Source organism: Amblyraja radiata, chromosome 1, assembly GCF_010909765.2.
Source record: "Amblyraja radiata isolate CabotCenter1 chromosome 1, sAmbRad1.1.pri, whole genome shotgun sequence".
Classification (NCBI taxonomy): domain Eukaryota; kingdom Metazoa; phylum Chordata; class Chondrichthyes; order Rajiformes; family Rajidae; genus Amblyraja; species Amblyraja radiata.
The window spans coordinates 103103477-103121097 of record NC_045956.1 but is presented as its reverse complement, the minus strand read 5'-3'; the positions used below and the strand labels follow the sequence as shown (position 1 = coordinate 103121097).

The 17621-nt window shown below is 42.8% G+C and overlaps 1 protein-coding gene across 1 annotated transcript; it reads right to left on the bottom strand.

Annotated features, from left to right (window-relative positions):
- Positions 1-3742: 3742 nt before the first annotated feature.
- Positions 3743-10375, bottom strand: shisa3 (shisa family member 3). Its single transcript, XM_033027865.1, has 2 exons — positions 9378-10375; positions 3743-5265 (listed from the first exon to the last, which is right to left on the bottom strand). The coding sequence occupies exons 1-2, from the start codon at positions 9649-9651 to the stop codon at positions 4739-4741; spliced, it is 801 nt and encodes a 266-aa protein (XP_032883756.1). The 5' UTR covers positions 9652-10375; the 3' UTR covers positions 3743-4738.
- Between the last annotated feature and the right edge of the window lie 7246 nt (positions 10376-17621).

The window sequence follows — 17621 nt, the reverse complement described above, 5'->3', positions numbered from 1 at the left end:
CGGACACAGCACAGGAAAGGCTCTTCGGCTCGCAATGTCAAGAAAGCAATGAAAAGACAAACCAGATCCCTGAATCTTAATCATAAAAATTATGTTGCATTTCCACAAAGCTTTAGTCTGATTATCGCAAGTAGTCCTGGGCATTGAAAGGGAGGGATTTAGGCCATATTGTTGTAGTGAGGAGAAGCTTGAACAGTTAATTTCTACTGAACAGATAAAACAGAATTTAACAGAGATTTTTAAAATACTCAGGCGATTTCGAAAATGTAAGCAATGAGAAGTGGTTTGTACTGACTATCTCATTAAATGGAGTTGATCCAAGGATTCTTACAAGTAAAATTAGTAATAATGTTTTTAGGCTGAGGTTATTTAGAGCTTCATCACAAATCTCTAAGATTTTACAAAGAAAAGTATTAAAAGATGAAAGGTAGGAATACCAGAATAATTCTGGTTGAAGAGCTAATAGCAACAAATGCAGATCACAAGGACTCCAAATGCAACTCTAATCATAATTCAATTCAATGATACTTTATTGTCACAAGTACCTAGGTATAGTGCAATGCTTTTTGTTTTGCATACAACTGGGTAAAATCATAGCAGACCTCTCCTCGGCAGTACACAAGTGGCACCACGTTTCTGTCACTGGCAATTATTGAAAATTATTTCATGTCATTAATTTATAATGTAATTAGATTATTTGAGAGACCAGGTGGGTAAAAAATATGTCCAAACACACATGAGCTGCAAATATGCCCCTAATTAAATGGTCAGTGTCTCAATGATATACTGGATGAAGGCATCACCAGGTGCCTGTAGGTGGCTTCGGACAGATGCCAGTCACAAAATGGTTGAAAAAATGTTGGCAACCAGTTGACCCATAGCCCCCTAGTTTCACTGGCCATTAGAGTTGCTAAAATCAATGAACTTAAGCATCATTAATAGTTTGATTAATATTTATCTTTAAAAAATAAAAAATTCCAAGAAGAAATTAATGAGAACCTTTTGCACCAGATTATTGAAGCAAGTTCACGTTTGAAAATTCTGCATTTTGTACACATGCACAATTAACAAATGGAAAATAGCAGTATTATCCTGAAAATGTGCCCCTCAGTTTCTTGCAGTCCTCACTTTATTATTATTATTTAGGGACGACAGATGGCACAATGGGCTAAGTGTTCGGCTGGCAACCGGAAGGTAGCCGGTTCGAATCCCGCTTGGAGTGCATACTGTCGTTGTGTCCTTGGGCAAGACACTTCACCCACCTTTGCCTGTGTGTGAGTGATTGGTGGTGGTCGGAGGGGCCGTAGGCGCAGATTGGCAACCACGCTTCCGTCAGTCTGCCCCAGGGCAGCTGTGGCTACAGAAGTAGCTTACCACCACCGAGTGTGACTGAGGAGTGAATGAATAATGCGATGTAAAGAGCCTTGAGTATTAGAAAGGCGCTATATAAATCCCATCCATTATTATTATTATTTATTCCATGTGTCTTGAAATGACGCAATACTTGACAAATATTAATCTTTAAGTCAAATGCAGGTTTATATTAAAAGGGGCTACATTGTAGTTGCTGCTTGTATCATTGCCCCAGCTTGTCCCATGCAAATGCGATGCTGTATTCCTTACAATTCATATGTTATCTATGTACCTGGAGCCATGCGAAAAGTAAAATAAATCACAACCCCACACCAAATGAAAAAAATTCCTTTCCAATGCTTTTAGATGATTGAGTCAAGTCCACAGGAAAACATTGCTAGTCCTATCTTTACTGATATTTATCCCTTGAATTAAGCAATCCAAGCCCCTAACAAAAGAAACAGGTGAAAGAATACAGAGAATTGCCAATCACCATAATTGTAAATTAACTTTTTCCAGAGCTGTGTAATTTCTTGGGCAAAGCACCATCTGACATTCAACCCTGTGAAATGATCCAAAATGGACATGATATTTTAACAATGGCTTAACCAAGGTATGGTACATGGGCATGTGCTGTAGTTAATTGTTCTGTGAATATTACTTCACAAACATGCTTTATGGTTGTGATATATTAACCTTCAGATGATAATTGATGGACATTAACAACCCAGCTATCTTTCTTACTGCTGGTTACAATCCAGTTCATCGTTATATGGTTAGTAATGTGTGGTGTTCCCTGGAAATCAGTCAGCTCATCTGATGAGTTGTCTGTAAACATTGCAGTTTTTACAGGCTCTCCTGGAGTTATGTATTAGTGCTGCTAATAAATTATTGGAATCAGAAGACATGTGAAGGAAGTAAAGTGAGAGTAGTGAAAGAGGGAAATGGAGTGATCAATTCTTCACAGCTCTGGTTTTAACCCTGTGAATGACTAGACTATCCTATCTTCAATTTCCCAATTTTTGACATCAGTAACTTGTGACAATTGACTGACTTTGTATTGACAGTGGTAATGGTGATCTTGCTATGGTTCCTCCTAGCCACTAATAACACAATCACCAAATAAGGAAAATCCCTTGATTTAGTCTTAACTAGTAATATTCCTATGAAGGAAAAGAGGATTTGCATGTGCTGTACAAACATCATTGTCAGATGTTATCTGTTAACCAGGAGCCTCAGTCAGAGCCATCTCAAATTGGGTTCACACAAATCTGGATGATGTCGAGCAACATGAAGCAAACTGATCATTCAGTGGATAACTGGCTCCGTGTTTGAGGAAATAGGGCATGATATTTCTAAACTAAATAATACATCAACATTTTAAAATCATTCTGAAATGGTTCTCCAAATGTGAATAAAAATACTGAAAGCTTAAAACTACAATTAGATATGATGTTGATCTCTACTGTACACGCAGCAGAAAATAGTTTCATCAAATTAACATGTGACATGCGTGTACCAGAAGCATTACAGCAGCAGATTTCCAAATAAGCATGTTCCAATTTCCCTTCTAATGACCTTTGAACAATTTGTGCAGTGCAGTTCCTCAACACCAGATAGTTCCTAAATATTGCACTGTTTCGTAAAACCATGCATTTTAGATAATTTGAAATTTAAAATAAAAAGAAAATGGTGTAATTACACTGAACAGGCAACTATGGGAATGAAGAACAGCGTTTTGCCATAAATACTGTCAGACCCATGTATTTTCTGCAATTTTGTTTCCATTCCATAACAATTCCAATTATATGTTGGAGGCTGTTCTGACTCCACACAACTGTACAGTTTCAATTGCCTTTTAAAATAAAATGTGCTTTTCATACATACTCTAAATGATTTACTAAAGTCGTTTAGAATAGGTAGATTAGATTAAAAAGACTAATGCTTCTGACTTGTGTCCTTGACAAACCATTGGGTTTCATGATGGTTTATGACTATTTCTAAACAAAAATCTGGTATCGTTCTGAAGGTTTAAAGATTGAGAAGATCAATCATTGTGCCTGGAGTCATGCATGCCGCAGGGGAAGATTGTGACGCATTTGTTGTACATAATAAAATCGGACATTTCATCCCCACTAGCATTGAAGACACAGTTGATTTCAAACAAGGTATTCCCTGAGGTGAGAAATAGCAAACTTTCCTTGATAATCGTTTAGGTTGAATACTTGATGAATTGGTAGTATAGTATTACTGGGCAGTGTTATTGAACTACAGGTAGCTTAGAGCTGTGTGAGTTCCTCCCAGAAAATTCAGCAATATCTTCTAACCAAAGATGCTTCTAACCAATGTCAAACATAAAGTAAATGATCAAAGAGCAGGCACCTGGTTGTACAATTATATTTTGCAGTGTTTTATTAACACAATTTTAATTTCAGATCTTTAAGTTAACATGATTTTGGAATAGACATTTTATAAAATATTCCTATGCATTTTTCCACTATAACTTTAGTTTAGTCTTTTAATAAAAATGGTAAAGTGATTACTAAAATAATTTGTAATTTTGATGTCCTGTAAATATATGGAGGATGGGTCAGAATCGAGAATTAGTTGCACATACCTCTATAAATTAATATTTTAAAATTTCAATATTTAGATAAGTGATAAAAAGAGAAAAACAGTAAGTATATGGCCGAATTAAAATAAAGTAAACGACCCGCTTGAGTTGATATTATTTTCAAGTTCTGTGGGGTATTCCACGGAGAATTCCTGGAGGATTCTGGTATTACCTGGGATCGCAAAACTTGTGTTCACTTTATCAGGCGGGTCTGCAAGTGTGGTTTTGGCGGCAGGGATGAGATTCATAATTCTAATATTCATTCATCGCATTGGCGGTGTGTCCGCTGGTGGTCGGTCGTCAACGGTAGACACTTTGCAGTGAAACGCGGTACCCCTCTACCCTGCCGCGCCTCCAGAGAGATGGCTTGCTGGTTCAACGATGATTTTAATGTCATTGTTAATGCCATCCGTTATTCTTGACGACTTTAATATAGTTTAGTTTTCTTTTCTTTTTTTAATGCACGGTGAAATGTGAGCATTAACACGATAAAGGGATAACGTTGAACCAATTGATCATCTTCAAGACACTTCGTGAAATAACTGGCCAATGTTGGTTATTTTCCCCTTTGGTCGTAGCCGGAGTGGATAAGGTTGGATAAACTTTCATCCAATTGTTCGGACATTTCTGCTGGATTTCACGCTCCCGGTTGTCTAGCTGACTGGAGACTACATCCAGCACCACGACTGCCAAACAGCTCTTTCCAAAGGGGAGAGGGGTTTGCTTCACGCCGCTGCCTTGGTAAACACGATCCCTTTCCAAAATGCCCTCTTATAAACCCGGATTGTATTTCACTTGTTCGGCGTTGTGCGAAGACGTGCTCTGCGGCTTCAAGCGGTTCTGGGTGAAGTCGCTGAAACTTTTGCCCGTCGTGAACGACTCTGGTTGCAGGGTGTAGGCGAAGTACTGCTGGGGAACCAGGAATCCCTGAGCCTGGTTGAGGTGCAAGCCCTGTCCGGTTTGCAGGCAGCCGGGGGAGCTGTAAGCAGGTGGGGGAGAAGGGACCAGGCAGCCGTGTCCCGGCTCCGACCTGCTGATGGAGAACCTGTGAATGGAGCCTCCGGTGGAGCTGGAGCTGGTCGCCGTGCTGGACTGCCGGGAGGGGGTCCTCGGGTTTGTGAAAGTCGGGATCATGGGGATAGTCTCTGTCTGGCGACTCCGCATTGAGAATCGCATTGGCTGCGGATTTGGTTGTTTGGGTCTGAGGCAGGTACAGCAGTAAACTGCCACCAGTGAGCCCAGGATGATGAAAGCAATAAATATGGAGCCTACAATGAGAAACGGCACATAGATGGGCTCTGCAGAGGAACAGAGAATAATATGGAATTAGTAATATGTTCGGGGATTGGGAAATGCAAGCAGTATATCCAAATCCAGGTTATATTCAGCGAGATTGAACAGGAGTTGAACAGTATTAACTTTGAGGACACCAGACACTGCAAATATGTCTGTATAACTCGTTATCACCCAGCCCACAGCCAACAATGGACTGTTTCCTTGATCATGGATACTTTTTGGCATATCCTTCATTCATTTGTTCTATATCTCTATCACATTCAATATCTCCTTTCCCTTTCCCTTGACTCTCAGAAGGGTCTCGATTCGAAACGTCACCTATTCATTTTCTCCAGAGATGCTGCCCACCCGCTGAGTTACACCAGTTTTTTTTTTGTCTATCTTCGGTTTAAACCAGCATCTGCAGTTCATTCCTACATTGCAAATATTGTAAAATGATTGTAAAATATTGTCACATATACAGTGAAATGCTTTGTTTTGCATACAACCCGGTAAAACCATGTAGCAGACCTCACCGAGGCAGTACACAAGTGGCGGGGACAAAGTTAGTCTGGAGCTAAGCACAATCCATTACAGAAAACGCGGGGTTGGTACACGCACATCTTAAAAAAGTTTCATATTTTTCCTTCAGGAGTAAATTTGACTCGTGGAAATCTTTCAACATGTTGAAAATTTTTCACGAGTTAACAATTTTCCCGAGTACTAAGTTACGTCACGAGTTCCGACGTTGGCCCTACATTAATCCTACTTGATTACCCCGAGTTTGATTTTTTTTAAACTCGGGAGAGCGCTTGAATGAACTCGCACCGTGGGACAGGGCTTTAATATCCTGAATTCCATCGGCGTGAACATCGGCGTATTAAATAAAACAGAATTTAAATTCTTTATTCTCTGATGAACGCAGATAATTTAATGTAGAATACGACTGGACTTTTTTTTTTATTGGAAAACATTTTTTATTTAAACTCTTTGGCAGAAGTTATTATTTTCGACATTTTCGTAACTTTCTCTCCCTTAAAAGCGGAGAGTGCGGATAGAAAGCTCCCTGCCGCTCTGTTGAGTCGAGGGTCATTTTTATGCTGTGAAACTGGGCGTCACATGGTAAATGATAGCGAGAGCAGAAACATATTAATCCCCAGTATTAATCAGGAAAGTGCCAGGTGGCACTTTCCTGGCCATTCGGCAGAGTGACAGGCGCCCGCGGGCAACCGTGAGCAATGGGAGAAATCTAAACTATTATCTATTATGTAGCCGTTTTCGTTCCCACACCAGCTAGCTGTCTTCGCTTGCACACGAACGTTCAAGTTGACACAAACATGTAGACCGTTGAGCAGTACTGGAATCGCTGCACTCGAATCATGCTCAGATTGTAAACTGATATTTCCTGGTGAACTACAGTGACAGAACACGGTGTCTTCTTACAGAGCATAGAAAAGATTTGTCCCGTGAAATATTTCAAGCCACGACACGAGGGTCGTTTATAGTAATGACTGTGATGTAAAGGAATTCAAAATAAATTCTGTATATTTGGCTCCCACACTAGAAATTGCAGTGCGTCTGTTACTTCAACAAATTCAGCAAAACCAAGAAAAGTGCAATCTGATCCTTGCTATACATTAAATCACATGAAATATCTGGGTTTTTTTTTTGCTTATCTACATTTTGTTCGAAACTGTTAAAACGTATTGATTAAATTTTCTTTTAGAACGGATTTTCGTCATATTTAAATATAATTCGCTCGAAAATGTCCTATTTTTTTTTTTAACTGTATCTATTTTACTGACACAATACGACGAATGGATTACGAAATACCTAAATGTAGAAGTTAAAAGTTACTTCTCCCAAAAAATAAAGTTGGAATTTTGGGCACAATTGTCACCATTCGGGATGGAACACAATTTTTAAAAACTGTAATATTTGGCCAACATATTCTTAAAACAGTTTCTGCGGCCTTTATCCTAAACAGTTTACCCTCACTCTTTGAACCAGGAGGATTTGGTCAGGTGAAAACAATTTATACAACGCTGTACATTTGTTTATCACCTTTCAAAGCTTTTCATTGTGCCTCGGTACACGTGACAATAAACTAAACTCAACTGACTCTACAGATACTCTTGAAAAATAGAAAACTAAGCAAAACGAGAAAATAAAACGCTGCAGTTGCAATGTTATGTGTGAGTGAAGCCTGGAATAAAATGTCGTTGACAAACCCCAAATAACCCCCGGAGCAACTCCGCTACCAGTAACACTCTTGGATCTATATTTCCATAATTAAATGGATGCATCTGAATTATTGTTGTTTTGAATTACATTATCCAATCTGTCAGTTATCTTTAGTTATCTTTTTCACCAATACGCACAATCTGCACTTTATTCGATTATCTGGCCGCAGCCCCGCCTCTCTCTTCGCGATGGTAGAGGTTATTACTTGGCAAGTTCGGACTGATAATTATAAAGTAATAACGAGAAAGGAGGCGTCACTTCATCAATGACCAACAGGTTTGCAAGGAATTCAACTGTATAGTACTTCCCCACTCTGCCACCGCTTCCGCAGCTGATGCGCTTGCACATGAACGGCGGGTTTAGATTGTAACCAAAGATTATTGTAACTGCCTGCCACGCAGTTTGTCCGCCGCGGGTTTTCCGCAGAGAATGTATTCTTCTGTGAATTCATTCTTCTATTCCTTCCTGACGGATATTAGATTCCGGTTGATAATCGTGTGTTGGGCGGAGATGAACTCTATGCATCTAATAGAAAATTGAGAAAGTTTGAAACTGGCCCGGAGATCCCAAGAGATTCATCAGTGTCACGTTCAGGGAATTGCGGTTGTATGTGATACTAGGGAGGAATGTAAAACGAGATTGCATCTCTGAGGTTATCAATACAGAAGCTGTCACACAGACACTCGTTTATCCTGGCTTACCTTTCTCTCTCATTATACGTGAGGCTAATGCAATTTCATGCTCATCTAATTTACTGAAAATTCACATCTCAAGCCTGCACACCACTTAAAGAGATACTATCTGTTTTCCATCTCTCGCTGTAATACAATATAGCAGAAAGTAAATCTGTTTAAATTGACACCCCAAGGCTTGCACAAATCCTTTTAAAAGTCTGGCGTGGTTTGATTGAACATGGATGCCAGCTTGAAAACGAATACTTTATTACCTCTTTTTAAGTTACAGACTGAAAATGATGACCGGCGGCAGATATTAAACAACTAATCAAATAATATAAATAACTAAAGAACAACATTTATTCCAAAATCCTTGGAATTTTCTGAAGAAAATACTCCAAAAAAGTATTGCCTGCGGAAAGCTGTACTCCAGTCTCCCAAAGTCTAATTGGCAAATTGCTGGTTCTTGTGTAACCAGTTTGCGGCAAATATCGACTTTCCCCCGGTTTCTGTGGGAGAGTCCGAGTGTGAATCTATCAAAAATATTTTTTAAGTGATCCTACGCAAACTTCCTCCACCAAAACTCACAGAGGTGTATTCTGCAAGCCGTGAATACATTCGGTTTGTATTTGCATTGATACAGGCGAGTGTCTGTTTAGGGCGAAGTTCCCGGGGATTTAGAGCCGCAAACACCTATAAAGTTCACTAATAGCAACAGATTACAAACAACGCGCGGTTAATTATAAACTAATGGCAATTGTTGAAAAAAAAAGGGCGAATTGCACGAACAAAAAGTTAATAGTGTTGAAAGTGTGGTGGGGGGGAAAGAGAATTCGCTGTGCAAGATTGTTGCAGCCCGTGCAATGAAACTGAGCGAGAACAGCTCGCGAACACGAGGTGAGCATCAACAAACTGGTTTGTATTTGGGAGACAGACAGTGGATGTGATATCTCTCTGCAACTGTGAAAAATAACAACGTGATACAGTGAGGAAGAAAACCCCAGTGATCCACAGTGCAGGTTGGCTGCAGATATCCCGGGATAGGTGACACTCGCTATCTGGGTATGTTTATTCAATTGCTGTTATCACCCGAACTGATATTGAATCTGAGTGTGTCCATATTGCAAGCATCGTTATTTAATGCACACTTGCAAGTGAATCAACAAGTGCAGCCGGGGCGGGAGGAGGGGGTGAAGTGCTCCGGGGGTGCCACTTACGTGCCGCGGGGTTGACGTCGTGCCGCTCCCTGTCGTTGGTGCAGCGGCCCTGGGCCAACCTGGCGGCTGTCGCCGCGCAGCAGTAGCGCAGGGAGCAAGAGCCGCAGCAGATGGCCGCGTCCGCGCCGTCGTAGTCCTCCGGGCACTGGAAGCCGTCGTGCCACTTGCCGGCGCCATCAATCCAGCCGTGGCAGTACTCGCCCTGGCCGCCGCAGATGGCCACGCCACAGGTGAGGAAGGCGAGCAATAGGCATGGAGACACCCCCGTCACCATCCCGAGCGGCTGGGCTAACACGGCTCCGGCTCCGGATCAGCCTCCCTCTGCTCTTCGGCTCTGGTTTCACTCCAGTGCAACTGTTGCACTCGGCATTGTTGCACGTTGATTTTGTTTTCGGAAGTTCTCTCCCCCACGAGTGCAGACATTCATAACAGTCCCCGACGCTTATTTGTTTCTTCTTCAAACAAAAACCAACTCGAGCAAAATAACACACCGGGTTTGGTTTTCAGTTGGCTGAAGGGCTGTCGCTGTCCATGACTCCAAACAATGGTGAGTGGAGTGGGCGCCCTTTTCCCAGTGCGAGCGGCAGGGAAGTCGAGTCTGCCCCGTGTTGGGCGCGCAGCTCCGGCAACACTCAGGTGGCCGACTCGCCTCAGGACGGTGCGGAGCTGATCTAATTTGCGTCAGGACAGTGCAATGATCCAGTATCTAAAATAAGTCCCCAGTATTATTCCACCGTGCACGACATTATTAGCGGATCTGATTTCTTCCAGCGCCTGATTGTGCTTTTGACGCGTCGAATTGTCCTCTGCAGCCAGAACGCTAAATTTAACCATTGACCGCCTGACAACTGGTTGCAAATGTTCCTCCCCTGCCCCCTGCCAAGAGCAAACCTCTGGGTACTTTGCGGATGCCGTGAGGAGGGGCGAGGCCGCGCCATGTCACGGCCCCTTGCTTTGCACCAAAGATACTCCTCTATAATCTTTGCTTTGCACCCAGCTGGGGGGCACGACCGTGCACCCGCCCAGTGTGAGGGCGCGCCGTTGCCTCCACCCACCCGCTGCTGCAGCGCGAGGGCAGCACCGAGGTGGCAAATCAGTCGTAAATATGGCAAACATTTTGCCCATTTGAGAAGGTTCAATAATTACCAACTCCCACCAGATTTTGCTGTAGATTCCAGCATCTGGAATCTTCTGCGTCTCCAAGTAATCTAATAATGTCTCCAATTTCCAGTACAGTAAAGCCCCCTGCTGTACTCACTCTATACCCATGACTGTAGTGCGAACTCCATCATCAAGTTTGCCGATTACACCACTGTGGGTGGACGAATCACAGATGGGGACAAGTCAGAGTATAGAAGTGAGATCGACCGATTGACCAAATGGTGCCAGCACAACAACCTGGCCCTCAACACCAGTAAAACCCAGGAACTGATTGTGGACTTTAGTAGGGAAAGGATGAGGCCCCACAATCCTGTTTATATCAACGGGACGATGGTGGAGAGGGTCAATAACTTCATATTCCTGGGTGTGCATATATCAGAAGATCTTTCCTGGACCTAGTACACCGATGCAATTGTAAAGAAGGCACATCAGCGACTCTACTTCCTGAGAAGATTACGGAGATTTGGCATGTCGAAGAGGATTCTCCTAAACTTCTACAGGTGCACAGTAGAGAGCATTCTGACTGGTTGCATCGTGGCCTGGTTCGGCAACTTGAACGTCCAGGAGCGAAAAAGACTACATAAAGTTGTGACCACTGCCCAGTCCATCACCGGCTTTGACCTCCCCACCGTCGAAGGGATCTATCGTAGTCGCTGCCTCAAAAAGGCAGCCAAAAGCATCAAGGACCCACACCATCCTGTCCACACACTTATCTCACCACTGCCATCAGGAAGAAGGTACATGAGCCTGAAGACTGTAATGTCCAGGTTCAGGAACAGCTACTTCCCCACAGCCATCAGGCTATTAAACACAACGAATAAGCTATGAGCTCTGAACTGCAAAATACTATTATTATTTGTTATTTATTGAACTTTTTCTTCTTTTTTCCCCCATTATATACAATGTTTACATATTCACATATTCTGTTGTGCTGCAGCAAGTAAGAATTTTATTGTCCCATTCGGGACATATGACAATAAAACACATGACTCTTGAATCTTACAGAATGAAGATTAATTTCTTCCAATTAAAGTATTGCAAAAGATAGTCTTTATCTTTGTCAACACCTTTTTTCCCTGTACCACTGACTCCATCAATCTGAAATTGAATGAAACGATTAAAATATATGATCCTGCATTTGCATCTTTTATCAAAGACCATCCATTGCCAGCTCTTTGACAATGCCTGATTCTGGCCTTGTCTCAGCCCATCTGTTCTGAATCCCCAATTCATGCCTTTGTTAGCTTCAAATTTGACTATTGCTGTGCTGTCCTGACCAGCCTTCCTCACCCTACTCAAGATTCTTGAGAACTGCCCCTAATGTCCTACCTTGCACTAAGCCCATCTCACTCATGCTGCAGCTTCCTGGCCTCTGCTTAAGCAAATGGACAATTTCAAGATTTCCATCTTTCTCTTTAAATTCTATAGCTCTTGCAATCTTCTCAAATAATGTAATCTTCCCATGTAATGCTCTAAAAATCTATGCTCCTCCAATTCTGGCCTTTTGAGGATACTTGGAATCCTACATCAAGGAAGGAAACAGGCAACATTCGTGCTGACCAAGATCCCCATCTAAGCTAGTCCAATTTGCCTGCTTTGGGCCCATATTATTTTAAACCTTTCTATCCGTGTACCTGTCCAAATGTCTTTTAAATGTTATTGTGCCTGCCGCAACAACTTCCTCTGGCACACTTTCCACATAACTGCCACCTTCAGTGAAAAAAAGTTGCCCCTCAAATTCCTATTAAACCAAAGGAAAAATACTTTGTGCATTCACCCTCTCTATTCCCCTCATGATTTTATACACCTCCATAAGATCACTCAGCCTCCTGTTTTGGAAAGTATAAAGTGCTAACCTGCCCAACCTCAACCAAAAGGGACTCAAGCCCTGACACATCCTCGTAAATCTCTGCACTCTTTCCCACTTAATGCCATCTTTACTTTAGCAGGATAACCAAAAATAAACACAATACAACGAGACCTGGGTGTCATGGTACACCAGTCATTGAAAGTAGGCATGCAGGTGCAGCAGGCAGTGAAGAAAGCAAATGGTATGTTAGCATTCATAGCAAAAGGATTTTAGTATAGGAGCAGGGAGGTTCTACTGCAGTTGTACAGGGTCTTGGTGAGACCACACCTGGAGTATTGCGTACAGTTTTGGTCTCCTAATCTGAGGAAGGACATTCTTGCCATAGAGGAGAGAAGGTTCACCAGACTGATTCCTGGGTTGTCAGGACTTTCATATGAAGAAACTCTGGATAGACTCGGCTTGTACCCGCTAGAATTTAGAAGATTGAGGAGGGATCTTATAGAAATGTACAAAATTCTTACGGGTTGGACAGGCTAGATGTAGGAAGATTGTTCCCGATGTTGGGGAAGTCCAGAACAAGGGGTCACAGTTTAAGGGTAAAGGGGAAATCTTTTAGGACTGAGAAAAACATTTTTTACACAGAGTGGTGAATCTCTGGAATTCTCTGCCACAGAATGTAGTTGAGGCCAGTTCATTGGCTATATTTAAGAGGGAGTTAGATGTGGCCCTTGTGGCTAATGGGATCAGGGGGTATGGAGAGAAAGCAGGTACAGGATACTGAGTTGGATGATCAGTCATGATCATATTGAATGGCGGTGTAGGCTCGAAGGGCCGAATGGCCAACTCCTGCACCTATTTTCTATGTTTCTAATACTCAAGTGCTGCCTTACCAATGACTTGTACATAATGACTCGAAGCGGTAGACTTGCTGTCTTACAACTCGGGTTCGATCCTGACTATGGGTGCTCGTCTGTACAGAATTTGTAACATAATGTCCCAACTGCTTTACTCAATTCCCTCACTGAGGAAGGCCAACATGCCAACAAGCCTTCCTCATTACCCTATCTACCTGCAACACCACTTTGGCGCATGCTGGTGCAGCGGTAGAGTTGCTGCCTTACAGTGCCAGAGACCCAGGCTCGATCCTGACTGTAGGTACTTGTCTGTACAGAGTTTGTACGTTCTCTCCGTGACCTCCGTGGGTTTTCCCCGGGAGCTCCGGTTTCCTTCCACATCAAAGACATACAGGTTTGTAGGTTAATTGGCTTGGTAAAAATTGTAAATAATCCCTAGTATGTGTAGGATGGTGTGAATGTGCAGGAATCACTGGTTGGCGCAGACTCGGTAGGCCGAAGGTCCTGTTTCCGCGCTGTATCTCTAAACTAAACCACTTCCAAGGAACTATGTACTTGTACTCCTCGATCCCTCTGTGCTGTAACACTCCACACAGCCATACCATTTACTGAAGGTCTTGCCCTGGTTTGACTTCCCAAAATGCAACACCTCACATTTATCTGAATTAAACTCATTAGCCATTCCTCGGCCCGCTGGTCCAGCTGACCGAGATCCCATTGTAACTTTTGACATTGCGTTATAATTCTTGTACCACCACGTTATATTGGTCCACCATTGTTGCTCATGATTTCAACTGACACAGCTCTAAGATCTGGAATTCCTTTCTAAAACGTTCGCCTTGAACCAGAATGCTCTTCCCTTCTTCATCGTGTCCATTAAAAGCTACCACTATAATCATACCTATAATTGTTTGCCCTGTATAGTTTGGTCTTTGATTCTTTGGAAATTGTTCATGAACGGTGCTGCAGGGGTAGAATTGCTGCCCAGGGACCCGGGTTCGATCCCGACTACTGGTGCTGTCTGTACTGAGTTTGTACGTTCTCCCCGTGCCCTGTGTGGGTTTTCTCCGAGATCTTGGGTTTCCTCCCACCAAAGAAGTACAGGTTTGTAGGTTAATTGGCTTGGTATGAGTGTAAATTGTCCCTAGTGTGTGTAAGATAGTGTTAATGTGCGGGGATCGCTGGTTGGTACGGACTCGGTGGGCCGAAGGGCCTGTTTCCATGCTGTATCTCTAAAACTAAAAAACTAAAAATATATGGTCATGAAATTGCATGGTGTAGAGTTCTAGACTTGCATTATGACAGCCCTCCCATGCTTCAAACAAGAAATCGCAAGCACTTGATAGCCAGTTAGTACCGAGATTCATAGGCATACAGGAAAACAGGCCCTTCAGCCAATCGTGTCCATGCTGACCAGGATGCCTCAATCAAACTAGTTCCATTTGCGGATGCTTTTCCTGTATCACCCTTAATCTTGTATATCACTAAATCTTCCTATCCAACATATTTTAAGTGCTTTCACTTGCTGGGGCAGGAGGTGGGAGGTCCTTGGCCAGAATTTGCTGTCTTCAGCATTAACTCCAACAACCCCCTAAGTAACAACGAACAAACATTGTTCTCTAATTTTGATGTCTCAAGGGATTTCCAAAGTTATTGCCGGAAATCAACCTTCATCCTATATTATGATGAAATACTTTTCAAATTACTTTTCTAAACATTGGAGCTATAAAATAGTGTTAAAACTCAGGACAAGTATCACTGGATTTAGTGAATGTCTTTATTCATTCTGTGATTGAATTTGTGAATAAAACTGCTGGTAAGATACAAAATAAACAGATATTGCTCAGAATACATGAAGGAATTTTTGTCCAGAAATTTCAATGTGTGTGTGATACTTATGTGCAGAGAGAATATAAAATACACACACACGGGTATCAGTTTTGAATATCAACCCTGCTCCCCACACTTCCATGTAAACCTCCTCCCCCTGTCCCCCTTCACCTCTTGTATTTGATGCCCCAATCATTTGAAGTAGATTCTTACTAGCTACCTTTCCTTTACTGATTATAATTTAATACATCTCTAACAAATGCCTCCTCAGACTACTTTGCTCCAGTATAAACAAGGATCTTCTTAATCTTCTTAATTACTTTTGCAAAAACTCAATTAAATGCTTGAGATAGAATTTCCCTAGCACAAGGGTATACTGACATTCCCTGATCAGCCCTAGACTTGCCAAACGTACATTATGTTTATTCTGCCTCTTAGAAGCGTCTTCATTTGAGAGATCACTGTAGTACAAGCCAGAGAGACTTTCCCCATCTGCTGCATGCTGCATACCACCATTTCACTTAACATTTGACAAGATCAATAGGCAATAGGTGAAGGAGTAAGCTTTTCGGCCCTTCGAGCCTGCACTTACATTCAATGTGATCATGGCTGACGATCCCAGAAGGTTATGACACAAGCTAATGAATTGAATCCCAAATTTGTTTGGTGATAGAGAGCAGAAGGTAATGGTGGTTATGGTGGAAGGATGTTTTTCTGAATGGAAGTTTATATATATACTAGACTAAGTGGGACCCGTTGGGTCCCAGTCATATGGGAGGCCTGGTCCCCCAACGCAACCTGTTGGGGGACCAGGGGAGGGAGGTGTGGGGGAGAGGGGGTTGCGTGGGGGAGGGGGGACGTGTAGGGTGACGGGGGGAGGGTGTAGGGAAGGGGGGACGTGATGGGTGTAGGGAAGGGGGGACGTATAGGGTGACGGGGGGGTGTGAGCTCACCGGTTCCCGGCCCGGCTCCGATCGCACTCCTGGCTCTAGGACTCACTCAGCTGCTCCCATCCCCAGCACCTGATGTGCTCATGGACTCAGCCCGCCTCCGGGCCTTTATTCTCCAGCGGGTGCTGGAAGGGGCGTTTCCTTCATGGTGACTGACAGGCGAGAAGATCAATCTGCTGATCTTTTTTAAACCTTCATAACTTTTGTAATCTTCCACTGATCGGAACAAGACTTGGTGGCTTGGAGCAGAAGTGAACGGTGATAAAGTGGCGAAAAAATCCTAGTGATATAGGGTACCGTTTTTGCGCAAATTTAAAAACAACTCAAGATGAGAGTTTTAGTAATAGTACAGAAGATAGACGATATAGATAGATAGAGATAGAAAGAAGATATATAAACACAAAGCACAAGCCAAAAGATTGTAGGAAACATGGGGAAAGTTCTCCCTGTGATCTATGTCCTGCTAAAAAAGTTTTTTTATCTTATGCGCGCACACACATACATGGCAGGATATATATAGTTATGTAGCAGGATATAGACCAGCTACAGAATATGTAGCTGATCTATATCCTGCCACACTGTCCTCCATAATGTTTGGGACAAAGACAAATATATCTATATTACGAAAACTCTGATCTTGAACGCTTTTGGCCCACTGTGCTGTGATATCCGACAGAACGCCGCCACCTATGGCCGTCATTTTTGGCCACCTCGCTCAGAGCCCCCCTCCGCCTTACGGGTGCGGAGGATTTTTCCCATCGATGACAAATCAGAGAGATAATAATGTTTTAAAAATATTCACCATTCTCTCTGCTGCCACTGCTGGAGGGAGGGGGAGGGACTATAAAACCAGGAAGTGGTGTGCCTCACTCAGTCTCTGCAAGATGGGTGAAGCCAAGGGTCACGTCTCTGAGCTCTGAATAACACTGAACAAATGTCTACACAACTGTGAGTCCGCTTAATGTTTGAAAATGAAAATATGGTTTGTTTGAAGAAAAAAGGCACTGCCTGCAAATGGTTGTTTGGGTGCTTTGGCTTGAAGTTGAAAGGCACTACTTACTGCAAATGGTGGCTTGGGTGCTTTGGCTTGAAGTTGAAAGGCACTACTTACTGCAAATGGTGGCTTTAGTGCTTTGGCTTGAAGTTGAAAGGCACTACTTACTGCAAATGGTGGCATGAAGATGAAAGGCACTACTTACTGCAAATGGTGGCGTGGGTGCTTTGGCTTGAAGTTGAAAGGCACTACTTACTGCAAATGGTGGCTTGGGTGCTTTGGCTTGAAGTTGAAAGGCACTACTTACTGCAAATGGTGGCTTGGGTGCTTTGGCTTGAAGTTGAAAGGCACTACTTACTGCAAATGGTGGCATGGGTGCTTTGGCTTGAAGTTGAAAGGCACTACTTACTGCAAATGGTGGCTTGGGTGCTTTGGCTTGAAGTTGAAAGGCACTACTTACTGCAAATGGTGGCATGGGTGCATTGGCTTGAATTTGAAAGGCACCACTTATTGCTATTGGTGGCATGAAGTTGAAAGGCACTACTTACTGCAAATGGTGGCTTGGGAGCTTTGGCTTGAAGTTGAAAGGCACTACTTACTGCAAATGGTGGCTTGGGTGCTTTGGCTTGAAGTTGAAAGGCACTA